Source organism: Ictidomys tridecemlineatus, chromosome 7 (genome assembly GCF_052094955.1).
Source record: "Ictidomys tridecemlineatus isolate mIctTri1 chromosome 7, mIctTri1.hap1, whole genome shotgun sequence".
NCBI lineage: Eukaryota > Metazoa > Chordata > Mammalia > Rodentia > Sciuridae > Ictidomys > Ictidomys tridecemlineatus.
This window is the reverse complement of record NC_135483.1, coordinates 193,085,247-193,105,667: the sequence shown is the minus strand read 5'-3', so window position 1 is coordinate 193,105,667 and position 20,421 is coordinate 193,085,247. Positions and strand designations below refer to the sequence as shown.

General features: G+C 54.8%; 1 protein-coding gene across 1 annotated transcript in view; it reads right to left on the bottom strand.

Annotated features, from left to right (window-relative positions):
• The window catches only part of Trpm8 (transient receptor potential cation channel subfamily M member 8), a 74,410-nt gene that overhangs the window by 26,010 nt on the left and 27,979 nt on the right, over positions 1-20,421 (bottom strand). Inside the window, exons 11-20 of the mRNA XM_005326403.5 lie at positions 18,791-19,081; positions 17,172-17,267; positions 15,425-15,554; positions 13,948-14,093; positions 11,309-11,421; positions 10,811-11,027; positions 6,364-6,455; positions 5,008-5,149; positions 3,874-4,045; positions 2,027-2,204 (exon numbers count right to left, since the gene is read on the bottom strand). Coding sequence (XP_005326460.2) covers positions 2,027-2,204; positions 3,874-4,045; positions 5,008-5,149; positions 6,364-6,455; positions 10,811-11,027; positions 11,309-11,421; positions 13,948-14,093; positions 15,425-15,554; positions 17,172-17,267; positions 18,791-19,081 — 1,577 coding nt within the window. The remainder of the gene's footprint in view (positions 1-2,026; positions 2,205-3,873; positions 4,046-5,007; positions 5,150-6,363; positions 6,456-10,810; positions 11,028-11,308; positions 11,422-13,947; positions 14,094-15,424; positions 15,555-17,171; positions 17,268-18,790; positions 19,082-20,421) is intronic.

The window sequence follows — 20,421 nt, the reverse complement described above, 5'->3', positions numbered from 1 at the left end:
GCTGATTCGTGAACAGGACGTGCAAAGGTCACTGTCCTCCTCCTTCACCAACCCACGAGGCCCCAGGGCTGGGATCAAGGCGCCATCTCCACCCTCGGAGCCTCCTGTGCAGAAGAAACGTGCTTCGTGGTCTAAGGACCCTCCACAAAGGAAAGAGGTCGTCAGGGAGGCTGAGCTCATGAAGGGAGAGAAAGGAGAGGACAGAGCCGGGAGTCCGGAAGCAGGACCAGCCTGCACAACAGCATTGCGCCAAGCAGGTGGCCCTGCTTAGGGAGGAACAGGGGACTTCCTGGGGGGCAGACCGGACAGCAGGGGACCTGACGGTGTGTTCCAGGGTCAAGTCACACAACCCTGGGGAAGATGAGGAGACTGGAATTAAAATAAGATCCTTCCAGGGTTCTAAGCAGAGCTGGGGATGCACTGGACCATGGGAGAGCAGAAGGCCACTCCGTGTGATGTCCCCAGAGGCACATGTCCCACGTAGATGTGCCTGCCTCTGACAAACAAAGCAGGTGACCCTCCTGTGTAGTCTGAGTACTTCTCACAGCCTCAGGCCTCTGTGTAGCAACTGACTGTCCTCATTCTCTTCCTAAATTAAAAAGCAATATGTGGTTGTAACAAGTGAAATGTATAACTGAAGTTTTAAGACATTAGTGTTAGTGATTAGAAAATAAGAGTACACCCTAAAACTAGTCTGTAATTTGTTTTTTATATTAAAATGTCATCCTTCAATAAACATAGAACTTACTTTATCTTTTTAAGGTTTGTATAATATTCTATAGTACAGATAAAAGACGCTTTATTCAATCATTCCCCTACCGACAGGTATTAAAAATGACCCAGGAAACACCTTTGTATGCACCTCTGTCAGATTCCCAGGTGTGAGAAGGTTTGATTAAAGCCTGTGTGTTTTTCCCTTTAGTAGCTATGATCAGATTACTTTCCAAAGGCTTGGTGGCCGTTTGTGCCCCAGCAGCAATGTCACTTCCCAGCCTCGTCTGTAACACCACAGGCTCCCTTCAACTTGCGCCCATCCGATGGTGCAAGACCAGCATCTGTCTTAATCTGAACTTCCCCTCCCAGAGAGTCGAGCTCCTTTTCACATGCGTTTAGCTACCTGAATCTCCTCCTCTGAACGCACAGTCATTGTCTCTAGCAGTTTTTCTCTGGGATCATCTTTTTATAAATTCAAGAGTTCTTCCTTTATTAGGAATGAAAAGCCTTTGTTCACCATATGGATCAAAAACATTTCCCCAGTCTTTACCACTTCATTTCAGCTCTCTTTTAACTTAAAAAATTTGTTTTATGAAACTAACTGTGTTAGTTTGTCATTCATAGCTTCTGGGTTTCTGGTTTTGACTGAAGGGTCCTGATCCACATCGAGCTGTAATAAATGATTTGTTAAATTTGTGTATTTGTAACGTCTGAACTGGTGTGGCTGAAATACCGTCTACCCTAAAGGACAAGTCCCCCCACTGTCACCACCACAGGGGACCCTGAAGCCCTCTGAGAAGATGAAGTGTGAACGCACAACTGCGTTTTCTCGGTGTATGAAGGAGAACTGCCCAAGCCAATACAGATACGGTCAGGTCCTGGCAGGTCCCGCTCAGCCTCGTCAGACATGCGTCCCAGAGAAGACGCTCTCCGGGCTCCACTCCCGTTTAAAGCAGCAACTGAGCTCCTGTAAACGCTGGAATCTACACCAGCAAGTCCCATAGAGCACAAGCAACCTCCAAGCGGAGCAGAGCTGCCCCGGGGGCACCGTTGTGCTGGCATCCGGGCGCCTGGGGACACTGCTCATGGGTGCTGAACCCCCGGCCTCCATTTGTCACAGGTGGCTGGAGGTGCTCACCACTAGTGTCAACTTATGGCTCAGCTCCTAACGGTGCTTTAAGTCCCTTTAAGGCCCCAGCCCTGAAGACCCTGCTCTCAGCCCCTCCGGGGAGGCCCTTGGCTGCTGCGCTCACGGCCCTCCCGGCCTGCCCAGCGTGGGGTGGGCCCTCGTGAACACATAACGGCCACATACCCGAACATGGCGACCAGCAGGTTGACGAGCAGGATGTTGGTGGACAGCATGTAGATGCACACCAGGGGGATGGTGACCCACTCGGGGAAGCGGGGCAGGCTGTGCTCGTCCAGCTCCACGCACAGCGGCTTGGACTCGTTGCCGGTGAAGGTACAGTGGGCGAAGTCGTACGTGGTACCTGAGCGGGTGGAACCAAAAGCCCAGTGAGGCCCCTCCAGAGGGCCCAGGGCCCTGGCACACCGGGGAACCAGGACGCGGTCATGGATATCCAAGCAAGGGACACACCTCAGAGTCTCCTGTCCCTCCACTCGGTGCTTCCTGAGCTACCTCCCTGTTCCTTAGGGACTTCACTGAGGTCAAGATCAAGCAAGGGCACAGGCCCTATGGCCTCCACGGGTCAGCGGGTACCCAGGCACAGAGCTAGAGGTCCAGCCTGTGAGACACGCACAGGGGCTCTGAGGCCGCAGTCGGGGGCAGTCCACCCAGAGGGAAGGGTCTCTGAGCTGAGAGCAGAAGGCTGGGCAGGAGCCGGCCACGGGGGCGAACGGGAGGAGCAGGTGCCCAGGGCGTCCCAACAGAGCCGAGGCCTGCGGCGTGGGCATCACTGAAGACATCATCCCTCCCAGAACGAGAGACCTAGATGCCCAGCGACCGGACACACTTTTTTTTCTTTTTAAAATTTTTACACTAAAACAGCGGGAAGCCATCAGACTGTTTTAAGCAGGGGACAACACATCAGACTCTCCTCATCTGGCTGCAGCGTGGATGGGGGGAGCCAGAGAGGGAGCTGGGAGGTTGGGAGGAGGGTGCAGGCAGACAGAATGGGATGCTTAGGGTGGGCTGGGGGCGGGGACGCAGCAGGATGTCAAAGCCTCTTAGAGACAAAGTCCACACAGCCAGCTGAGGACGTGGATGTTGGGGTGGACTCAGAAGAGGATCAAGAATGACATCGAGGCTCTGGGGTGCACAGCTGAGCTCATGGTAGGGAGACTGAGACAGAAGATAGAGTCGCCCCCAAAAGGGCACACATCACACTAAAAGCCGAGATGCTGCCCCACTGGCCACCATGTATGCTCCCGAGTGCGACCAAAACACCAACACGGAGGACCGTCCCAAGGACAAACGCAATGGCTTATGGGAAACAGCAAGAAGGGCGAGCAGACGGGATAATAATGATGAAGAGGAGGAAGAACCGTGTTTCTAACGTCCTGGAAGAGGCTCCAGCACAGGGTGCCGGAGAGACTGAAGAAGAGAGAGCCACAGGACACTGAGAGGTGCCACCAATCAGGGCAGGCGCTGGCTCCAGGAGGCCGTTGGCATAGTCTATGGCGGGCAGACAGGACATGACGGCCGGGCTCATGTCAGCACCATAAAGATGCCTCACACGGTTCCCTGCCAGCACCAGCACACGCCCTGCTCTGCTCGCCTGCGCTGGGTATGGGCGAATTAAGCCACCGGGCCACCACGGCTGCCTCCCCAAACCAGCTGGCACTGGGCTGATGTAAAAGTTTAGATTCCAGGTTCAGTGCACATTTCTCCACGATGCTCTTTTTGAAACAAATAGGTGCCCCGTTACCCTGTTGTAGGAAAGCACAGCTCGTGAGCGGGGTTCCTCCAGCCGCCACGTTACTTTGAAATCATTCTTCAAAAGGTTTGAAAAGTGAAATGCTGGGGACAAGGGAGAGTCCTGCTTAGGAGTAAAGACAAGGTTTGAGGATTGTTTCTTCAGTCCGTGGCTCCGGCCCCCGCCCAGTGAACACAAGGAACTGCGGTCAGGGTCAGCCCCGGAGGCTGCCTTCTGCTGGCCCCCTCCCAGCCCCATCTCCACCTGAGCCACGTCGGCTTACCATCCACGTCGCTGGGCACCTGGCCGAACATGGCCAGGTAGGGCTCGTAGATGACGGAGCGGAAGATCCACCTCCAGCGCTGCTCGTTTTGCCTCAGGATCCCTTGCCTGGCCACCCCGAAGGCCACCATCCACACGGCAAAGAGGAACAGGAAGAAGAAGACATCGACCAACTGCCAAGGAAGGACATCAGAACAGAGTCGGGAGCATGCCCACGGGCAGTGGGGCCCGCAGCCTGGCTGTTCTCAGTTAGCCCTGGTCCCAGGGCCCTGGAACTCTAGGTGACCTGTGCTCACTTGCTAATTTCTAAAAAAATGTCCGGCTTCACCTTTGGGTCTGGGGACAACGCTTTTCCAGAATTAAACCTGAAGGATGCATGTGTGTCCACCAGTCTCCAAACCAGCTCGGCACCCACCGCTGAGTGACAGCCCAGCTCAAGAACACACAAAGACCCATGGGGAGGACCTCTCTGTGTCTAGACCACACGTACTTGCATTCTTTAAACCCCTAAATTATTTCTGTAGGTTTCCTTTCCTTGGGAAACAAAAGCAGTTCTTATTAGACAAGAATGGACAATTTGATTTTTTTACAGTTTTTGCACACACAGCATGACTTCATAGTGACTCCCTGCCTCAGATATGCTTTGAGCGAAAACCACAAGCTCAGCCTCAGTGTTGGAAAGGAACGTCCAGATGAGCTCATCCAGGCCCATCTCGCTGCAAGACCGACAGTGGAGGTCTGAGCCACATGGAGAATCGGCCTAGGGAGCCACCGCCATGTGTGATTTCCCCTCCGGTGCCACGTGAGCGTGGGGGGTCCTCCCTGCATGTGTCCCAGGGTCTGAGGTCAGGCTCCAATCCTCCCCTCCCTGCCCACACTCTTAGCAAAGTGTTCAGACTCCACTGGGAGCACACTGTAAAGTGCGCATCTGAACACGGGTGTTTATTTCCTACTCCCAGCCGTCTCTCCTGAAAGTTCAACCTGGGGGACGCCCCTCATGAGGACACGTGGAAGAAAGCAAGCGTCACTGATTGAGAAATGCAACCGTCATGCTAGGGGAGAAATCCTCCTGTCGATCATTAGTGGGACTGAACGGAGCAAGAGAACCGTGGCGAGAGGGACTCTTGGCTCTTACCATCCTCTGCAACATTATGATCTTGGGTCCTAAATTTCTGCTGACAGTGAAAATGTGGATCAACCTTAGGGTGAATATAATGTAATCCAGGCAGAAAATGACCCGGCCGGAGTAGAGCGAACTTTTATTAGAGGGGTGGAGCCTGTGGAGAGAAGGAGAACAGATGTGTGGGACGTGGACAAAGCATCGCAACGCCGAGTTTTTAAAGTAACCAGAGTCGGGGAGCGGCTGAGAGCCAGGAGCTGAGGTGTGGAACAGGGCAGGAGCACCACCACTGCCCTCTGCCACGCGGGCGCCAAAGAAGGCCCCAAGAGCTCTGGAGGCTCCTGCCTCCCTGTCCCTCGCACTCACGTCCTCCTGCCATCTTTGCTGGCTCACAGGGAGGTGTCCAAGACGATGCCAACCCCACCCCAAACCCTGGACTTGGCTCTGCCAACTTCCCTCAAAAACTCGCCGGGGTCTCCCCGACACTGATTAGCTAAGCCCTGCCACCAGAGGACCCCCGTCAATGCTGAGATCCTAACCCCAGCAGGAAGGAGGGAGGAAGAAATGGCGTGCTCGCCCCTTCGCCGTGGAGGGCGACACGCCGTCTTCACGGGGCAAAAGGGAGCAGGTGGGCTCCTGTGCACAGCGGCGCCCTGTGTGCCTGTCCATGACGCAGCTGCCCTTTGGCCTGGAGGGACGTGGGCAAGGGACCACGCCTGGGGCTTCCCAACCCTTCCTCAGGGAGGGCGGCTGGTGCTTTGCCCTCGGGGGCAGCGTTGGATTTGTCTGCTGACGCACTCGGGGACTGAGGATTGTGCTGGGGGCTGAAGGACCGCTCCGTGGCCGGTTTTCAGGTTAAGGTCACACGTGTCTTAGGTCACACACCCCAAATGAACCAGCAGCCTAAGGTCTCGGCATCCTTGTCACCCTTTACTCTCCTCGGAGTGTAGTTCCCTCTCCCCAAAGCCTAGAAGGCCAAAAGGAAAGATCACAGACCCCCGGGAGGGAAGAGAGGAAACGCTGACCAGGCTCACCAGGCTGGCCAAGCTGCCCAGGCTGCCCAGGCTGACCAAGCTGACCAGGCTGACCAGGCTGACCAAGCTGCCCAGGCTGACCAAGCTGACCAGGCTGACCAGGCTGACCAAGCTGCCCAGGCTGACCAAGCTGCCCAGGCTGACCAGGCTGACCAAGCTGCCCAGGCTGACCAAGCTGACCAGGCTGACCAGGCTGACCAGGCTGACCAGGCTGACGGGGGCCTTTCCCAGTCGACTCCAAGCAGCAGCCCCCATGGGCTCAGAGGGTCCCAAGAGTTTTTCTCCACTTTGGTGCCCACAACGTCGAAAATCAGGGAAAGCAATGAGGATAACTCACCGAAACACAATCCCCGCTATGAAGTAGAAGAGCCCCAGCGTGTCCATGACGTTCCACAGGTCGGTGAAATAATTCACCCCGTTCATGTACCACTGCAGCCCGGGGGGAGAGAGAGGTGTCAGCAGCCTGGGACCACCGTGTGCTTCCCGTCCTCCCCAGGTCCGCTCTGGGCCAAGAGAGCCCTAACACGCCCCGCCACCCGGGGGACCCGAGGCTGGGCTGGGCGCCAGCGGCTCTGCTATTCATGTGTTGCTGGTCGGTCAGGAGGAAGGTCTCCTGGTCCTCCTTCAAGATGAAGCCACAGAGGGCGAGCACCACCTGCCCGGGCACCTGGGAAGCACGGGCCACCTTGCTCTGTGAGTAGCACAGTCACACACCTCACAGTTACAGAGGGGCCATCCCTGCTGGGCTCGTTGTCGGCTTCTGTACCCACCTAAGATTTGTCTGGCACATGACAGTAAAAGGCCTTGACTAAAGGATATCCAGGAGGAGACGCCTCTCTAGCCACCGTAGACTGGATTTGGGGAGTCCCAGGGGGGCCCTCTAACCTGTCATCTGTCATCCTACTCCAAGTATGTTTCCTGAGGGCCCACAGGATTGCAAGCCCTGGGCCAGCCTCCTGGGACACAGAGAGATCAGTGGGTGCAATACCCATCCTCAAGGAGTCCACTGTTCCATGGAAAGACAGGTGTAACCATGTTAAAACCAAATGTGAAGAGGATGGGAGAGAAGGCAGAAGTTCACCGGGGAGTAAGCTCAGATTAGGGCCACCGTATTCACTGTGCACACCAAGAAAGCCATGGCAAAGAGGGCCCGGAAGGGCGAGGCCCACTCATCTCTCCACCCGAGATGGCCGGTACTCGGGTCCTGCTTCCTACCCTGACCCAGACACCGAGGCCTGGAGGCTAAGGCGCCGCCCTGAGCAAGGCCTCCCTGTTCTCAATCTCCAGGCCCCTCCAGCTCCCACCAGGAGGAGTCAAGACACACAACCCACTTCCCAGGCACCTCCTTCCCCACGAGTGAGTGGAAAGAGCAGCTGAGTGGGCAACAGAGGAGGCTGCTGGGAACCAGGACCCGTGGGAGGCCACGGCTGGAGCAGCCCTGGATGGATGCTGGGAAATGACCGCTGGGGAGGTGGCAGGGGTGTCCACCTGGCTGGGCAGCATGATTCCAACTGCCATTTGCTTTTCCTGTGCCTGGTGAGACAAGGGTCTGCCTGGCACTGGTCTGCCCCTGCCCTCCGGGACCCAGGCAGATACCAGCAGCCTACACAGCCTACACGACCTTGCCCAGGTCACCTTCAGAAGTCACCCTGGCCTTCATGCAGATACCTTAGGCCAGTTCCAGGGCTCCAGGAACCAGTGCAGGGAGAAAGCTCTTTTTATTTCTTTTTCTTCATCATCATCATCATCATCAATGAGAGGAGGCCTCTTCTCTGAGCGTAAGGGCAGAGGCACACTGAATTTGTAAACCACCAGCACCGTGTTTCAGGTTCTCTCTCAGGATCTGGGGACACGGTGGGCCTCGAGATTGAACGGTGCTCTCTGTGAAGGTGCAGGCGACTTGCCCCATCTTAAGCAAACATTCATGGTGCCTGCTTAGCAGAGCCCAGGTGATTTAGCAACTGTGCCGTGCTATTGACTGTCCTGGTTAAAAACCCCAAGTCAGCACATCAGTATCTGCCTCCAGGCCGAGGTCACCTGGAGACGCTACAGAGCACGGCTCTTTGACTCCCAGACACAATTTAAATCAGGTGGCCTCTATTTCGGGGTTGTTTTCCTCTCACAAACGTGAATCAGTTTAATGAAGACCACACCCGGCCAGCAGAGCCACTTCCTGGGGGAAACTAATCCCTTAGGAGTCCAAAGGCACCGGCTGCAGACAAGAAGGGAAACAGCGACCCCCAGTGGCAGGTTCTTTAACAACAAGCCCCTCACAGCTACAGTCTGAGGACTCCCTGGATACAAGGCCCTGCAGCCGCCACGGGCAGGACCACTGAGTTAACCTAGGTCAGTGTTGGACCAGGAACACTGGCTGGACACCCTCAGTACCACCTACGAAGCACCCCCATTCTGGACGCAGAGGGTAGAGGCTCTCCGGCCTTGCAGGCCTCCCTTCCTCCAGCAGCCCCAGGGAAGACTCTAGTCCACTTTCCCCTCTGATGTTCCTACCCCCTGCCCTCTGTCCACTCACACTCCATGTCCCTGCCCTGAGCCCTCCTTGCTCTCAGCCTAACCTGCCCCAGGCCTTCTCCAAGCAGGATAGCTGCCTGGGTCTCCCCCCACAGGCCAAACAGGTGCTTAGTGGCTAAATGCGCACATGATGCTTGTATGGAGATGTCTGTGATGGCAGCAGTTCCCCTGGGCCAACCTGTCCTACGGTGCTGGCCCCCACTCCGCTCTCCTCAAGAGCTCCTGGAAGTGACCCACCAGTCACCCTAAGGGGAAAGCTCCACGGGCCAAAGGTATTTGGTATCTTCAGGGTCTCAGGCAGGGCCTGGCACGCAGTAGGTGCTCACTGAATACTTGGTGAAAGACAGGACACATGGAAAGGGCCTGGGCTTCCAGAGTCAGGCCCGTCTCCCTGCGGTCCCAGCCACAGGCCGGGCTTTTCCTTCTAACAAACAGCTTCCTGGTTCCTGTAGATGCCTAAGGACCCGCCTGGCAGCTTCTGTGTCCTAATGGGACGGGAGCAGGGTCAGGGATGAGACTGGCAGGGGAACGTGTGAGAAGATGAGGGTGGCGGAAGGGGAAAGCATTTCTTACTGTTTACCAACATTCCAAGATGAGGCACCAAGGTCCCCTTTGCTTGGAAGGCTGCCCTGAGCACCTTGATGCCAGGGAGCACCTCTGGGTGCCTTGCTCCTGCCCCGTCCTCACGACTCACTTCCCGCTTTGCTGCTGCCACACAGTAAGTCAGAGTAGAACTAGGTACAAGGCTGGCCGCTGCAGAGCAAATGGACCCTGTGATGGGCTGAATCATGTACCCCAAATGGAAGTCCCACCCTCTGCACCTCGGAGCAGGACCTCGTCTGGACGGGTCACAGCGATGTGACTGAGTGAGTCAGGAGGGAGTCCAGTGAAGCAGAACGGCCCCCACCCAAAGTGAGCGCTGTCCTCAGGAAACGGGGAAATCAGGACACATTCAGGCTCCCAGGGAAGACACCACATGGATGTGACACAGGGTCACAGTGTTGCTTCAACAGGCCCAGGGACAGCAATGATGGCCCCAAACTACAGAAGCCGTGGAAAGGAGCCAGCCCCGCCCACACCTGACCTCAGACTCCAGGCTCCAGAACTGTGAGCAATGAGCCCGTGCCACTGAAGCCACCACAGCCTTACAAACCATCACAGAGCATGACCTGGACAGGGCCGTGGCCTCAGGAGGCAGAGCACGGGGCTCCCAAGGGGCTGTCGTGAAATCGGAAAACGCTCTGCACCCCTGCAGGACCTGGGAGACTGCAGGAGACAGCCCGCCCGGCAATGGGCCCCGTCCAGCACTGGTGGTCACTCAGCCCTTCCTCTTCACCTCCACCCAAACCTCCCACCTCAGGGCACGGGAAGACAGGAGCAGGGCACTGGCCCAGGACCCCCCACTCCTCCCACCGGGCAGACATCATGGATCAAGATGCTCCCTGCTGAGAGCGGACGCCCTCAGACTGTTCCCACCCCAGGGGACGGACAGGACAGCATCTTCTATCACTGGGCCCACTACTCCCCAAACCGAAAGCACCCCGTACGTTCCAAGGGCCGGCACACACCGCGGAGCCCACACATGTTGAGGCCTGGGCTCAGAAGGGACCCCAGCAGGGTGGTGAGCCCCGATCTGAAGGGTTTCTCAGACGGCTTTTCCTACAGGTTCAGGGACAGCCCCCTCTTCACCATCAAATGATTTCTTTGAGAATTACTAACTAAGCACCTGCGACAGGTGAGGCCAGGGCTCAAGTTTTGGATTCAACAGTGGAGAGGGGAAGCCCAAAACCGCAGCTGCCCAGAAACCAAGAAAAACCCAATATCATTTCATACCGCCTCCCTGAGTCCCACAGGGAGCCCCGCTTTTGCTCTGACACTGGGCATCACGATGCCCTCAGCTGCTGGAAAGTCCCCCCAGATACCCTGCCACCTGCTACACCGCCCCCTCCCAGGGCGACAGTCACAGTAGGAACACGGATGATTCCTGATAATGGCAGGGGCTGCAGACCAAGGTCCCTGTCCCTAGAACACCACCCACCCCTGACTGACCCATCGTCACCGATTAGCCGCAGGCAGAGTGCAGAACACGGGGCTGGCAGATCTCCCCAGGTCGCCAGCAGTTTGCGAATGACCCCAGGTTCACGGGCAACCAGCCAGCAGGGACACTGACGTCCTGACTTCGAGCCCCAGCTCCCCAGCAGCTCCCCTCTGCTGGGCACTAGGAGGACGTGGCCCGCGCCCTCGAGCCCTCCTACCTGCCTCACTTCATCACAGAACAGGACGAAGACCAGCGCGTACAGGACCAGCTCGGGGGTGTGCGGCACCGCGTGGAAGTCCATGAGCAGCACGTAGGCAAAGAGCAGGAGGAAGGCGATGTAGAAGACCACGTTCCAGGAGAAGACCACGAACGGGGAGGTGAAGAAGGCCACGTAGTGCCACAGGAGCCGCTTGTGCTTGTCCACGGGCTTCTTCCTGAAGGAGAGGCCAGACATCATGGTCCAGGCACGCGGTGGAGCGGTCGGGTCCAGCCCTCACGACACACACACATCCAGGAAGGGACCACACAGGGCTCCAGGACTGAGCCCGCCAGACAACTCCGCCTAGATAACTGACCCCCCCACCCGCCGTCTGAAACCAGACCCAGGAAAAGCCTCTCTGCAGTGAACCATCCCTTGGACGCGCATACACACTTCACACTTGCACACACACACACACACACACACACACACACACGGGGGTGCCCCAGCTCCTACCTGAACGACACGAAGCCACAGCCCACCAAGGGAATGAGAAACAGACACAGGATGATCTTCCAGTTCTTGGTGTCCCGGGAGATCTCTCCATACCATTGCTTGGAAAGAAAATTCTACAAGGACACAAGACAACACAGATTTGATTCACGCAGGTGACCTCTCTCCCAGCCCCCACGCCTCCCCAAACAGATCTAAGTTAGTATTCTTATAAGCTGCCTGGACTCGTGAGGGCTATGAGAGAACAACTTAAAATCCTGTTTGATTTTAGGTTTTCTTCTAAGTTGGGTATGTGAGCTTTCAAACAGCCACGTGAGTGCGAGTTCAATACACCGATGGATTCTCACTATGTAAGTCCACACCAGTATCCTTCTGACTCTCTTCTCTAATGATCACAAATTTGCGGGCACGGCCAACCCTGTCTGTAGGCCCCAGGGATCCCTTTCCAGACACAGGCAGGTGTCAGTCTTGCTGGGAAACTAAATGGAAACCAGGAAGGAAGAGACCAAGGTCAATGACAATTCAAGCTAAAATGCTCCCAAAACTTTGCCCAGACTGTACCGGCCCCTGGAGGTGGGCAGGGCTGCTTCTCCAAGGTGGAAATTAGAAAGAGCTGGGGTAGGAGAGAGGGTGAACCTGACCACAGCCAAGGGACCCTCAACTCTCAGAAAAGAGCCCGACAGTGGGAGGAGCTTGTGGGGGGTGCGGAGCAAAGGGAGAGCTGGGGCCTCCTCGGTGCCCACCAGGAGGGCAGGGACTGGCCAGCAGTGCCCACAGCTCCTCCAGGAGGAGGAGGAGCATGAGGACCACTAAACTCAGAGGAGGAAGAGGGCTTCTGTGACCCTCTGTTCAGGAGGGGCAGGCTGGACCAGGAGCAGCCCCAGTGAGCAGCAAGTGCAGGCAGTGGGTGAAGACCCCGAGGAGCCACACTGAGGCCCACGCTACAGGGTCTCCAGGGGTCCCAGTGGGTGGAGCCCAGTGGCCTGAGTGAGTTTCCTCCTCAGCACCCCGCGGCTGTCTGCCTCCAGGGACTCCCCGCGGAACGCACTGCCTGCCAATCCTTGCTTGGGGACCCGCTGGATGGGCAACAAGGCAAGAAGAGGTCAGACCTCCCCACTCCCCAGCTCCCGCTGGTGCCAAGCATACCCAGCCAGCACCCTGTGGCCCCATTAGGCCCCAGTGGCAGCGCTGGTTGGCTGTCACCGTCACCAGCAATGGTCTGACCCCACACAGCAACCTGACTGCAGGAAGCCAGGTCCCTTCCCCGGTGGAGCCACCAGGGACCCCGTGGGCCCAGTGGTGGACCTCCAGTGAACATTAGAGACCTGGATCTGACCAAACCTTGGGACAGGAGCACCAGCCAGGCGCCCCAGGGACCCCAGGTCCAAGAGCCCAGAGAGACGAGCTGGGGCCTGAGAGGTCATGAGCAGAGAGCCTCTGCCCGGGTGGCCAGCCCAGCCTGCCAGGTGCACCCCAAGCCCAGGCCAGCCTCACTCCAACCCCGCCCACTGCAGCAGAGGCCAAAATAGACCAACGGGACCCTGAATCCTTGTCCCAGCCCAGGGCTAGTGTCGGATCCAGCTCCCTCACAGGAGCAGGTGGACTCGCTCATAAACACTTGGCGAGACCGTAGGCTGCACGCGTAACGTGTGCGTGGTGGTAGGATCAAACCCAGCCTGCTGCTCCCTAGCCGGGCAAGCAGGGGCATTCCAGAACCCTGAGCCCTGAGCCCATCAGCAAGGCGGACACCACCTCCACGTGGGCTGTGATACCCAGCGTGTAACGGTGTGCCTGGCAGTCACTCGCTCCTCCGCCCCTGCCGCCCCGTCTCACGCCCACACCCCTCCCGGGAAGCCTGGGCACCAGGTGTGGGCGGCTGCTCAGTTCAGAGCAGAAGCCGGCAGGATTGACTCTGCCCATTCATAGTCTCTCTACTCGATCCCTTCTGCCTGTCACTGTGAGAGTAACAGCTAGTGTGGAGACCGCCCTTTCACGTCTCTAGCTGAACCCGCACACAGTCCTCCCCACGGCCACCACGGTCTCCCACTTGCCCATCAAAACCTAAGGCCCCACCCACTGAATGTCCCCCACACACCCCGCGTGTTAACGACTTGGTCCCAGCTTGGTGCTAGTGGAGGTGGCGGAATGTCCAGGAGGCCAGGCCTAGTGAGAGGACGTGGGTCTCCAGGGGTGTCCCTGTGAAGGGGACAGCGGGACCCCAGCCCCTCTTCTAACTTTGCTTCCTGGCTGCCATGAGCTGAGCAGCTCCCTCTGCCACACGTGTCCCGCCAAGGAGTGCTGCCTCAACACGGCCTAAGACCCGCAGGGACAACCGACCCCAGAGGGACCTCCAAATCCGTGAGCAAGGAAGCATTCTCTCTTTATAAGATGATTACCTCAGATATTTTGTGACAGCGACAGAAAGCTGATTCATACACTCCTGTACCCACTCTTGAAGCGAGGATCTCGGCCCCCACCCAAGGCAGCCCCCACCCAAGGCAGCCACCTCCCACATCATCCCCCAACATCTCTGCTATGGCTTTTATGTCGCAGAAAGTTAATTTTCAATATTTTTAAAGCTGCTAATAGCATCTGATGTCAAGGCCTATTTCTGGGCACCTAGTTCTGTGGCTGGTGTTTACCTGCACCCCAGGTTGGGCGATGAAATGCTGGTCTGTGGCCTCCACTGCCAGCTCCAAACAGTTGCTTCCGCCCCAAGCTTCGCAGGAGTAGACCAGCAGCTGCTCTGCCAAGTCCTCGTCACTGCTGTAGCACTCCGTGAAGAGCTCTGCACCATCACCAGAGACGGAAGCCAGAATCAGGGCTGGCACCTCGGGAAGCAGCTGGCCCCCAGCCGACCCCCAATCCAAGGACAGCGTGGGCACGAGAATCTCATAAACGGCACAGAAAAGCCATCACAACACAGTCACTACCCAGCACAGAGCTTTTTAAGACGCACCACACCCTGCAGGGCCAGTGTGACAGTGGGTGTCAGTCAGAGCTCAGGGGATCAGACACAGGAGCCTCCCTCGTTGGTGGGCTTTGGTCTCGGTCCAGGCAGAAGGACAGGAGACCCTCTGCCTCCCCTTAGCTAGCACAGACTCTCCATGCCCTGGGCTTCTGTGCTTTCTTGGTAAGATTTCTTCACAGATAAGTCACAGCATAGAAACCATAGAAGGTGGAAGAAACACTGACTTGGAGCATTCAGGTGTGCTCAGTGACAGAGACCGCTGTGCAGAGCCTCAGAGGGAATGTTTTAGAGTAAAAATAGAAACCATGGCCACCTGAGGTCACCTGGAAATTAATCTATTGAAAGAAATGGCTGCACACCTCTTTTCCAACACCAGGAAGCTGAACGCATTGTTACGTTAGATTAGACAGTAGACAAAGGTGTCATGCAGATGTCACCCTGCAAACGTAAAGCTGCAGAGGAACAAGGGAGACACTGAGCAGAACCAGAGCTCTCTGCTGTTGGATGACAGTTGCTCCCAACTCTCCCATTCGCACGTGGTCCTGTCCTCTGCAAAAAGGGCACTGACCAGCTTTAATTAAGGATTGTACAGCAAAGAGCAGCCAGATGACCGGTCCCGAGGCATCCAGAGAGGACGGCTCAGGAATGCCTGCTATCCCAGGCCGTGGCTGATCTCCCCCAGCCGTCCTGGAGCTCCAAGGCTCCCACCTTCAGGGACCTGCTCACCAGCCATCACTGGAGTCCCCCTGTGGGACACTGAGGCCTAGAAACCCAACTGCTGCCTTTGCCATTAAAACCAACTCTGCATCAGACCCAGGGACCCGAAGTCTTCTGAGAGCATTTATGTATACACGAAATGCAGACTCACTTGTTCACAGTGTCTTAACTATGTCCAAAAAACACCCTGAAACCTCCTGAGGTGTTGAGCTACTTAGGCCTGAGCCAGGTAGCTCTGCAATGACAGTACTCAAGATTTTCACATTCACTCTGGGAAAAGTCCCAAGTGCCTGGAGCAGGAAGCCTGTACACTGTGTGGGTGTCTGCATGGGTCTGCAGCCTTCCGTGAGGCCAGCAGGGGGAGCCCAGACACTCCAGTCTGAGCCTTGGTCCACCTGCACCTCCCCTGGAGTCCCTCTGCTGTGACTTACCCACTGCGCGGGTCTCGTACTCATTTGCCAGCTCCTCTGACTCCCCAGCGGCATTGATGTCATTCTTCACTTTGGCCAGAGTCTTCAGAAGCTTGCTGGCTCCCAGGGCTGCCAGGGTACAGCCCCTGGTCTTTTCAAGGGGTGGAGAAACTTAGGTTAACTCAGAATCCCTTGAAGCGGTTGAGTGGACACTAATGTGAACAAGGATGAACTCAGAGCATGAGCAGGAAGGGGCAAAGTCCCAACTATGTGAACATTTCAAAGTAGAATTTGTAATGAGCACAAGAGTCTTGGACCTGAATACGTTCAGTCCTAAACAGGGCGACCTCGAGCCTGAAGCTACTCAGATGAAGAAGCAGCAGGAAAAGAAAACCATCCAGATAAATGCCCCGAGAAATTGCCAGTAAGAGGGGATGGCAGCCAGTGCTCTATTACAGCTTTGTCGGGTTGCACAAAGAGCTCCCAGATGGGGACAGGTGGGTAAGGACACAAAGGACCTGAACTATGTAACCAGAGGCCATATGTGTGAATTCAGCAGTCCACACCCAACCTGATGCTCTCAAAGTGGAGAAGCTAGTGTTACGTGCTAAATCACACATAAAATTCTCGATAATTTTTCCAAAGCAGACTTTTTACAAGCCCTAGTTCCTGTTCATAAGGCAATAAAGCCAAAAATTAACTTTTTAAACTAAATTTCAAATCCTTAACAACTGAGGAAATATTCACACACCCACACACACTGAGAATCAGGTGCCCACTAGGTGCCCCCCAAGGCAAACCCACTCTCCAGGACCACCCTCCTGAACACACCTCCATCAACATGCAGCACAGCCACGACACACAGCCATGACCACCTGGCATCTGCAGTGTGGGAGCAGTGACAGAGAATGGGAGAGCAGTGTCTGAGACTGGGGTCTCTGATGACTTAATGACTGTCGCATGCTTGGTGCCTGGGAAAGTTTCTGTGCAAAGGGGCAGCATGTCTAGTTGCTATGGTAACACCCTCCATAAGAAGGCTCTGTGCTAGAGTCTTATCAGCCTCAACCTTGCTCTCAGGCACACAGCTCCTGGGAATAGAGGAACTCTCTTGCTAGACAGCCACAATGTGTCACCAAGCTCCTGAACCTGCCTGCCTAATGGTAACTTTAAAAATGGACTTTCTTTTAAAAAAATATTTAATTTTTAGTTGTAAATGGACACAATATCTTTATTTTATTTTAAGTGGTGCTGAGGATCGAACCCAGGGCCTCACACATGCTAGGCGAGCCGTCTACCGCTGAGCCACAACCCCAGCCCCTGAACAATGGACTTTCTTGAGAGCTGCACAAAGCTCCTAACATTGCACATCGCAACTGTAGAATATAACAGCAGAATAAGCTTCATAATGTTGCTAACTCTGTACCTTTCATGAATACAAAGAATAATGCTGTACAGCCTTTAATCTGATAATAAGGCACATATAAATAAAGATGGCTGGTGTAATTCTTAGACCTGCTTCTCCATCAGAGAGTAGAGCTCCACCTGATCCCAGCCATTATCTTCAAAATCTGAGTCCATAAAGTGAGTTTTTATTTCCCTAATCCCCATCGTCTCTCACCGGAATCTGCTAATTTGGCCTCACTAGTTGCAGAACTGTGGCCATTTTTTTTTTTTTTTTTTGGTGATGTTTTAGAGTACACGTGAGAATTGAGGTCAGAATTGTTACAACCAAGCATGCCTTTGGTGTGAACTCAAGCTGGACATTTACCTGTTCCCAAATGACTTTGGAGAGCTCCTTCTTGTTCTGCAGAATGGCCCAGATGAAGAGAGCTTGCAGGGGGTGCCGGGTGATGAAAGACACATCCTGGGAGGGGGCAGAGCACAGGGTCAGCTGTGCAGATGCAAATCACTTCAGGTGCCCAGGAAAAGGGGGTCAGGAAGCCCAGGGGAGCGCCCTGTGCTGGAGCCTCTGTGGCTGGGCCATTGGAACAGCAGAGTGACGCGATTTCCATCTCTGCCACCCTCCAGGGGGTGCAATTTGATGTGAAATCTTTCATCTATCATAAAATATAAAGTACAACTAGAAGAAAAGGTATCAAGAGTGAAAAAAAAGTGCTAAGAGCAATTTAAAAACTAAAAGACCTCTGACAAGCCAGAGAGAAAGCAATTCCTTCTCATCATATAACTCTGTTTCTCATCTAGGGGGAAAAATTGTTCAGATTAAATTCTAACTTTCCTGTGGTTAAAGTTCAACTATCAGAACATAAAATGTGCTTCTTTCTTTGGATTCTTATTCAAAGATTCGACTCCTAATACATCAATTAAAATCCCAGCTGGTCTTCAAGATTCAAGACCTGTCCTGATAGAAAACAGGATATATTCAAGACCTGTCCTGATAGAAAACATGTATATATTCCCTTTCGACTTCTTTTCATGTTTCACCAAAGTCTTAAATGCATAATGTGTAGTTAGGGGTTGTGTTGCAAAAAAAAAAAATTCACATAAACAGTGTCCAAAAGAAGCTCTCTGGACACTTCGACTTCCTGAGAACACCTAGCTTCTTCAGATTTTTAACTCACACACACTTAAAAGTCCCAGAATTCCAAAAGGTAATGACCTTGTTTGGGTTTCCCCAGAAGCAATCCCGAGATAAGAATTTGAGATAAGTAGGTTATTTGGGAAATGATCCCAGAGAAACCAGTAGGAAAGTGAGGAAATGAGACATGAAAAGAGAGACATCAATAAAAAGTGTGGAATCAAGCACGCTGCCGTGGTGGGCACTGGAGACCCGCTCCACTGGGCAGCTCTAGAAGTTCAGGCAGAACACTGCCCCAGGCATGACCGGCCCGTCACTGGGCTCTGATCAGCGCAAGCGTCTAGCCACAGTCACTGGTGCTGGTCAGCGGGACCCGGCCTGCCTGCGCTTCACATGGAGGACCCAAGCCAGCCCAGGAGCACACCCACACACCCTTTCAAGTGGACACCGGGATTATCCTTTGGGAAATAGTCACTGTCCCTTCTATGCCCAGCAGTTCTTCAGTCCTTTACGTGGGCAGCAGAGAGGTACTTTAACCAGCTCATGCCCAAGAAGTGAGCCAGCAGCCATTCGTTTGCCCCTGCTCCCCACTAACTGCCTTGAATGCTGCACCAAGCTTTACGACTAAGAAAAGCTGCGACCAGTTTAAAGCAGAGCGTGGAGCAAAACATCAGAAAACTTACCAGATAGCATCTAAAATAAAGGCAGTAGAAAAAAGTCTTATGTCAATCTGTGGGCCACCTTATGGAATTGAGGAGGGAGTTGGAAAGACAGAGATAGAGGTGTTTTTTGTTTGTTTGTTTTTCAAAGAAAACTCAAAAGATGGGGGAATTTAAGCAGACAGTACATACATGGAGTTCCACATCCAAATCGTCCCGGCTATTTCTGTCTTCCTTCCAGAAGCCTCTTCGGAAGTTTGCAACCAGCTTCCAGACGAAGGTGAGGAGGGCGTCGTTGTAGGAGTTCTTGGCAATCTGCAGGTTCCGATACACCAGGGTGCTGAAGTGGCTGGAGAAGAGCTCGGTGAGGACGTCGTTGGTGAGGAACTTCTGCAGGTTCAAGCCGTTCTCCAGAAAGAGGCGGACAAATTTGGGCCGGTCCTTTATGAGAGCCGTGAACATGACCTCCTGAAGGTCCGCCGACTAAGGAGGAAGCAGAAAGCGCACTCACAGCTTCCGTCCCAAAGAGGACACGAGGCAACGACCTCCCTCAGCCACATCATATTTCCAGCTGCAAAGTCAGAAGAACTCAACTCTCTTTCAACACGTCACTGAATTATAGTTTAGACTCCTGGGGGACGCACATGGTGGGTGGAGTCTGTGACACTGGCCCTCTGCGGGCATTGGATGCCACTGGGCTTGAGCTTGTGTGGAGCAGAGAGAGGTTCACACGTGTGGGAATTGACCCCACCGTCTGGCACAGCAGGAGCACCCAGTTAGGGGTGGGTGGCAGCAGTGCAGCCGGAACCCTCTCTCTGGAGTCTACAGCAGACACAGATTGTCAGCCAACCAGTGCAGCCTGGGACCAACCAGTCCCCTGGGACCTACTGTGCTTCACACGTGCCCACGAACCTTCATCTGGCAACCCGATTCTCAAACACACTTGGAAAAATGGGGTCCATGGAACCACACGCCACCAAGCCCGCATCTGCTCGTGTTCCATACCCCAAGTCACTGGAACACATGGCAGTTAGACCTGATTTTCAGTTACCTTTATCTCCACTTTCTGAGCTCCTGATAAAACTAATACCATAGCAACTTACCGAGAATCTTAAGAAAAGTCATCAGTGTCGACTTCAGCCACAAGCCAGTAGGCTGCAGACTAAGCCAGCTCCCAGACACATTCCGTGTCAGAGGATTTATGGCAGTTTGGTTCCATTGTCAACATTTAAAAATTCAAAGATTCGTCAAAATCTATACTTCCAGCATCAAGACTTAGGAGTGGAAACCAGACGCCCTGACAACATGGAACCCATCAGCTAGAGTCCGGTGGCAGCGGCTGCTCCCAGGCACCCACACCCTAACTGAGTGCTTCTGCTGTGCCAGTCTGGGGACAGTGCTTTCTGTCCCCTCGGTCCCCACAGCTCCCCCCTGCTGCCTACCCACCCACTTCATCTGCTTATGTTTCTCGCCTGAGCCCTGATCCGGGTGAATATCTCATGCCGATGGCAGCGTTAATGGCTTTTGTTTCTGTCCAGTGCTGGTCTCAGAGGATCACATGTTGCCTAGAGAGGGAACCGTCAAGGGTCCTTAGAGTCCCTGCCCTGTGCATCCGACTGGGCTGAGCCCGGAAGCAGCTCCCCCAGGGACGAGACAGCTGTGCTTCCTCTGCCTCAAGGCAAGTGTCCCCTGTGCCCAGCGTCTCCCTTTCCACGAGTCACAGACTGGAGATGTGAGCAGTGGCTCTCAAACCCAGGGGCCTTGCTGAAATACAGACCGTGGGGAGCCACCTGGGGATGACTCCGCAAGTCTGAAGTGGAGTC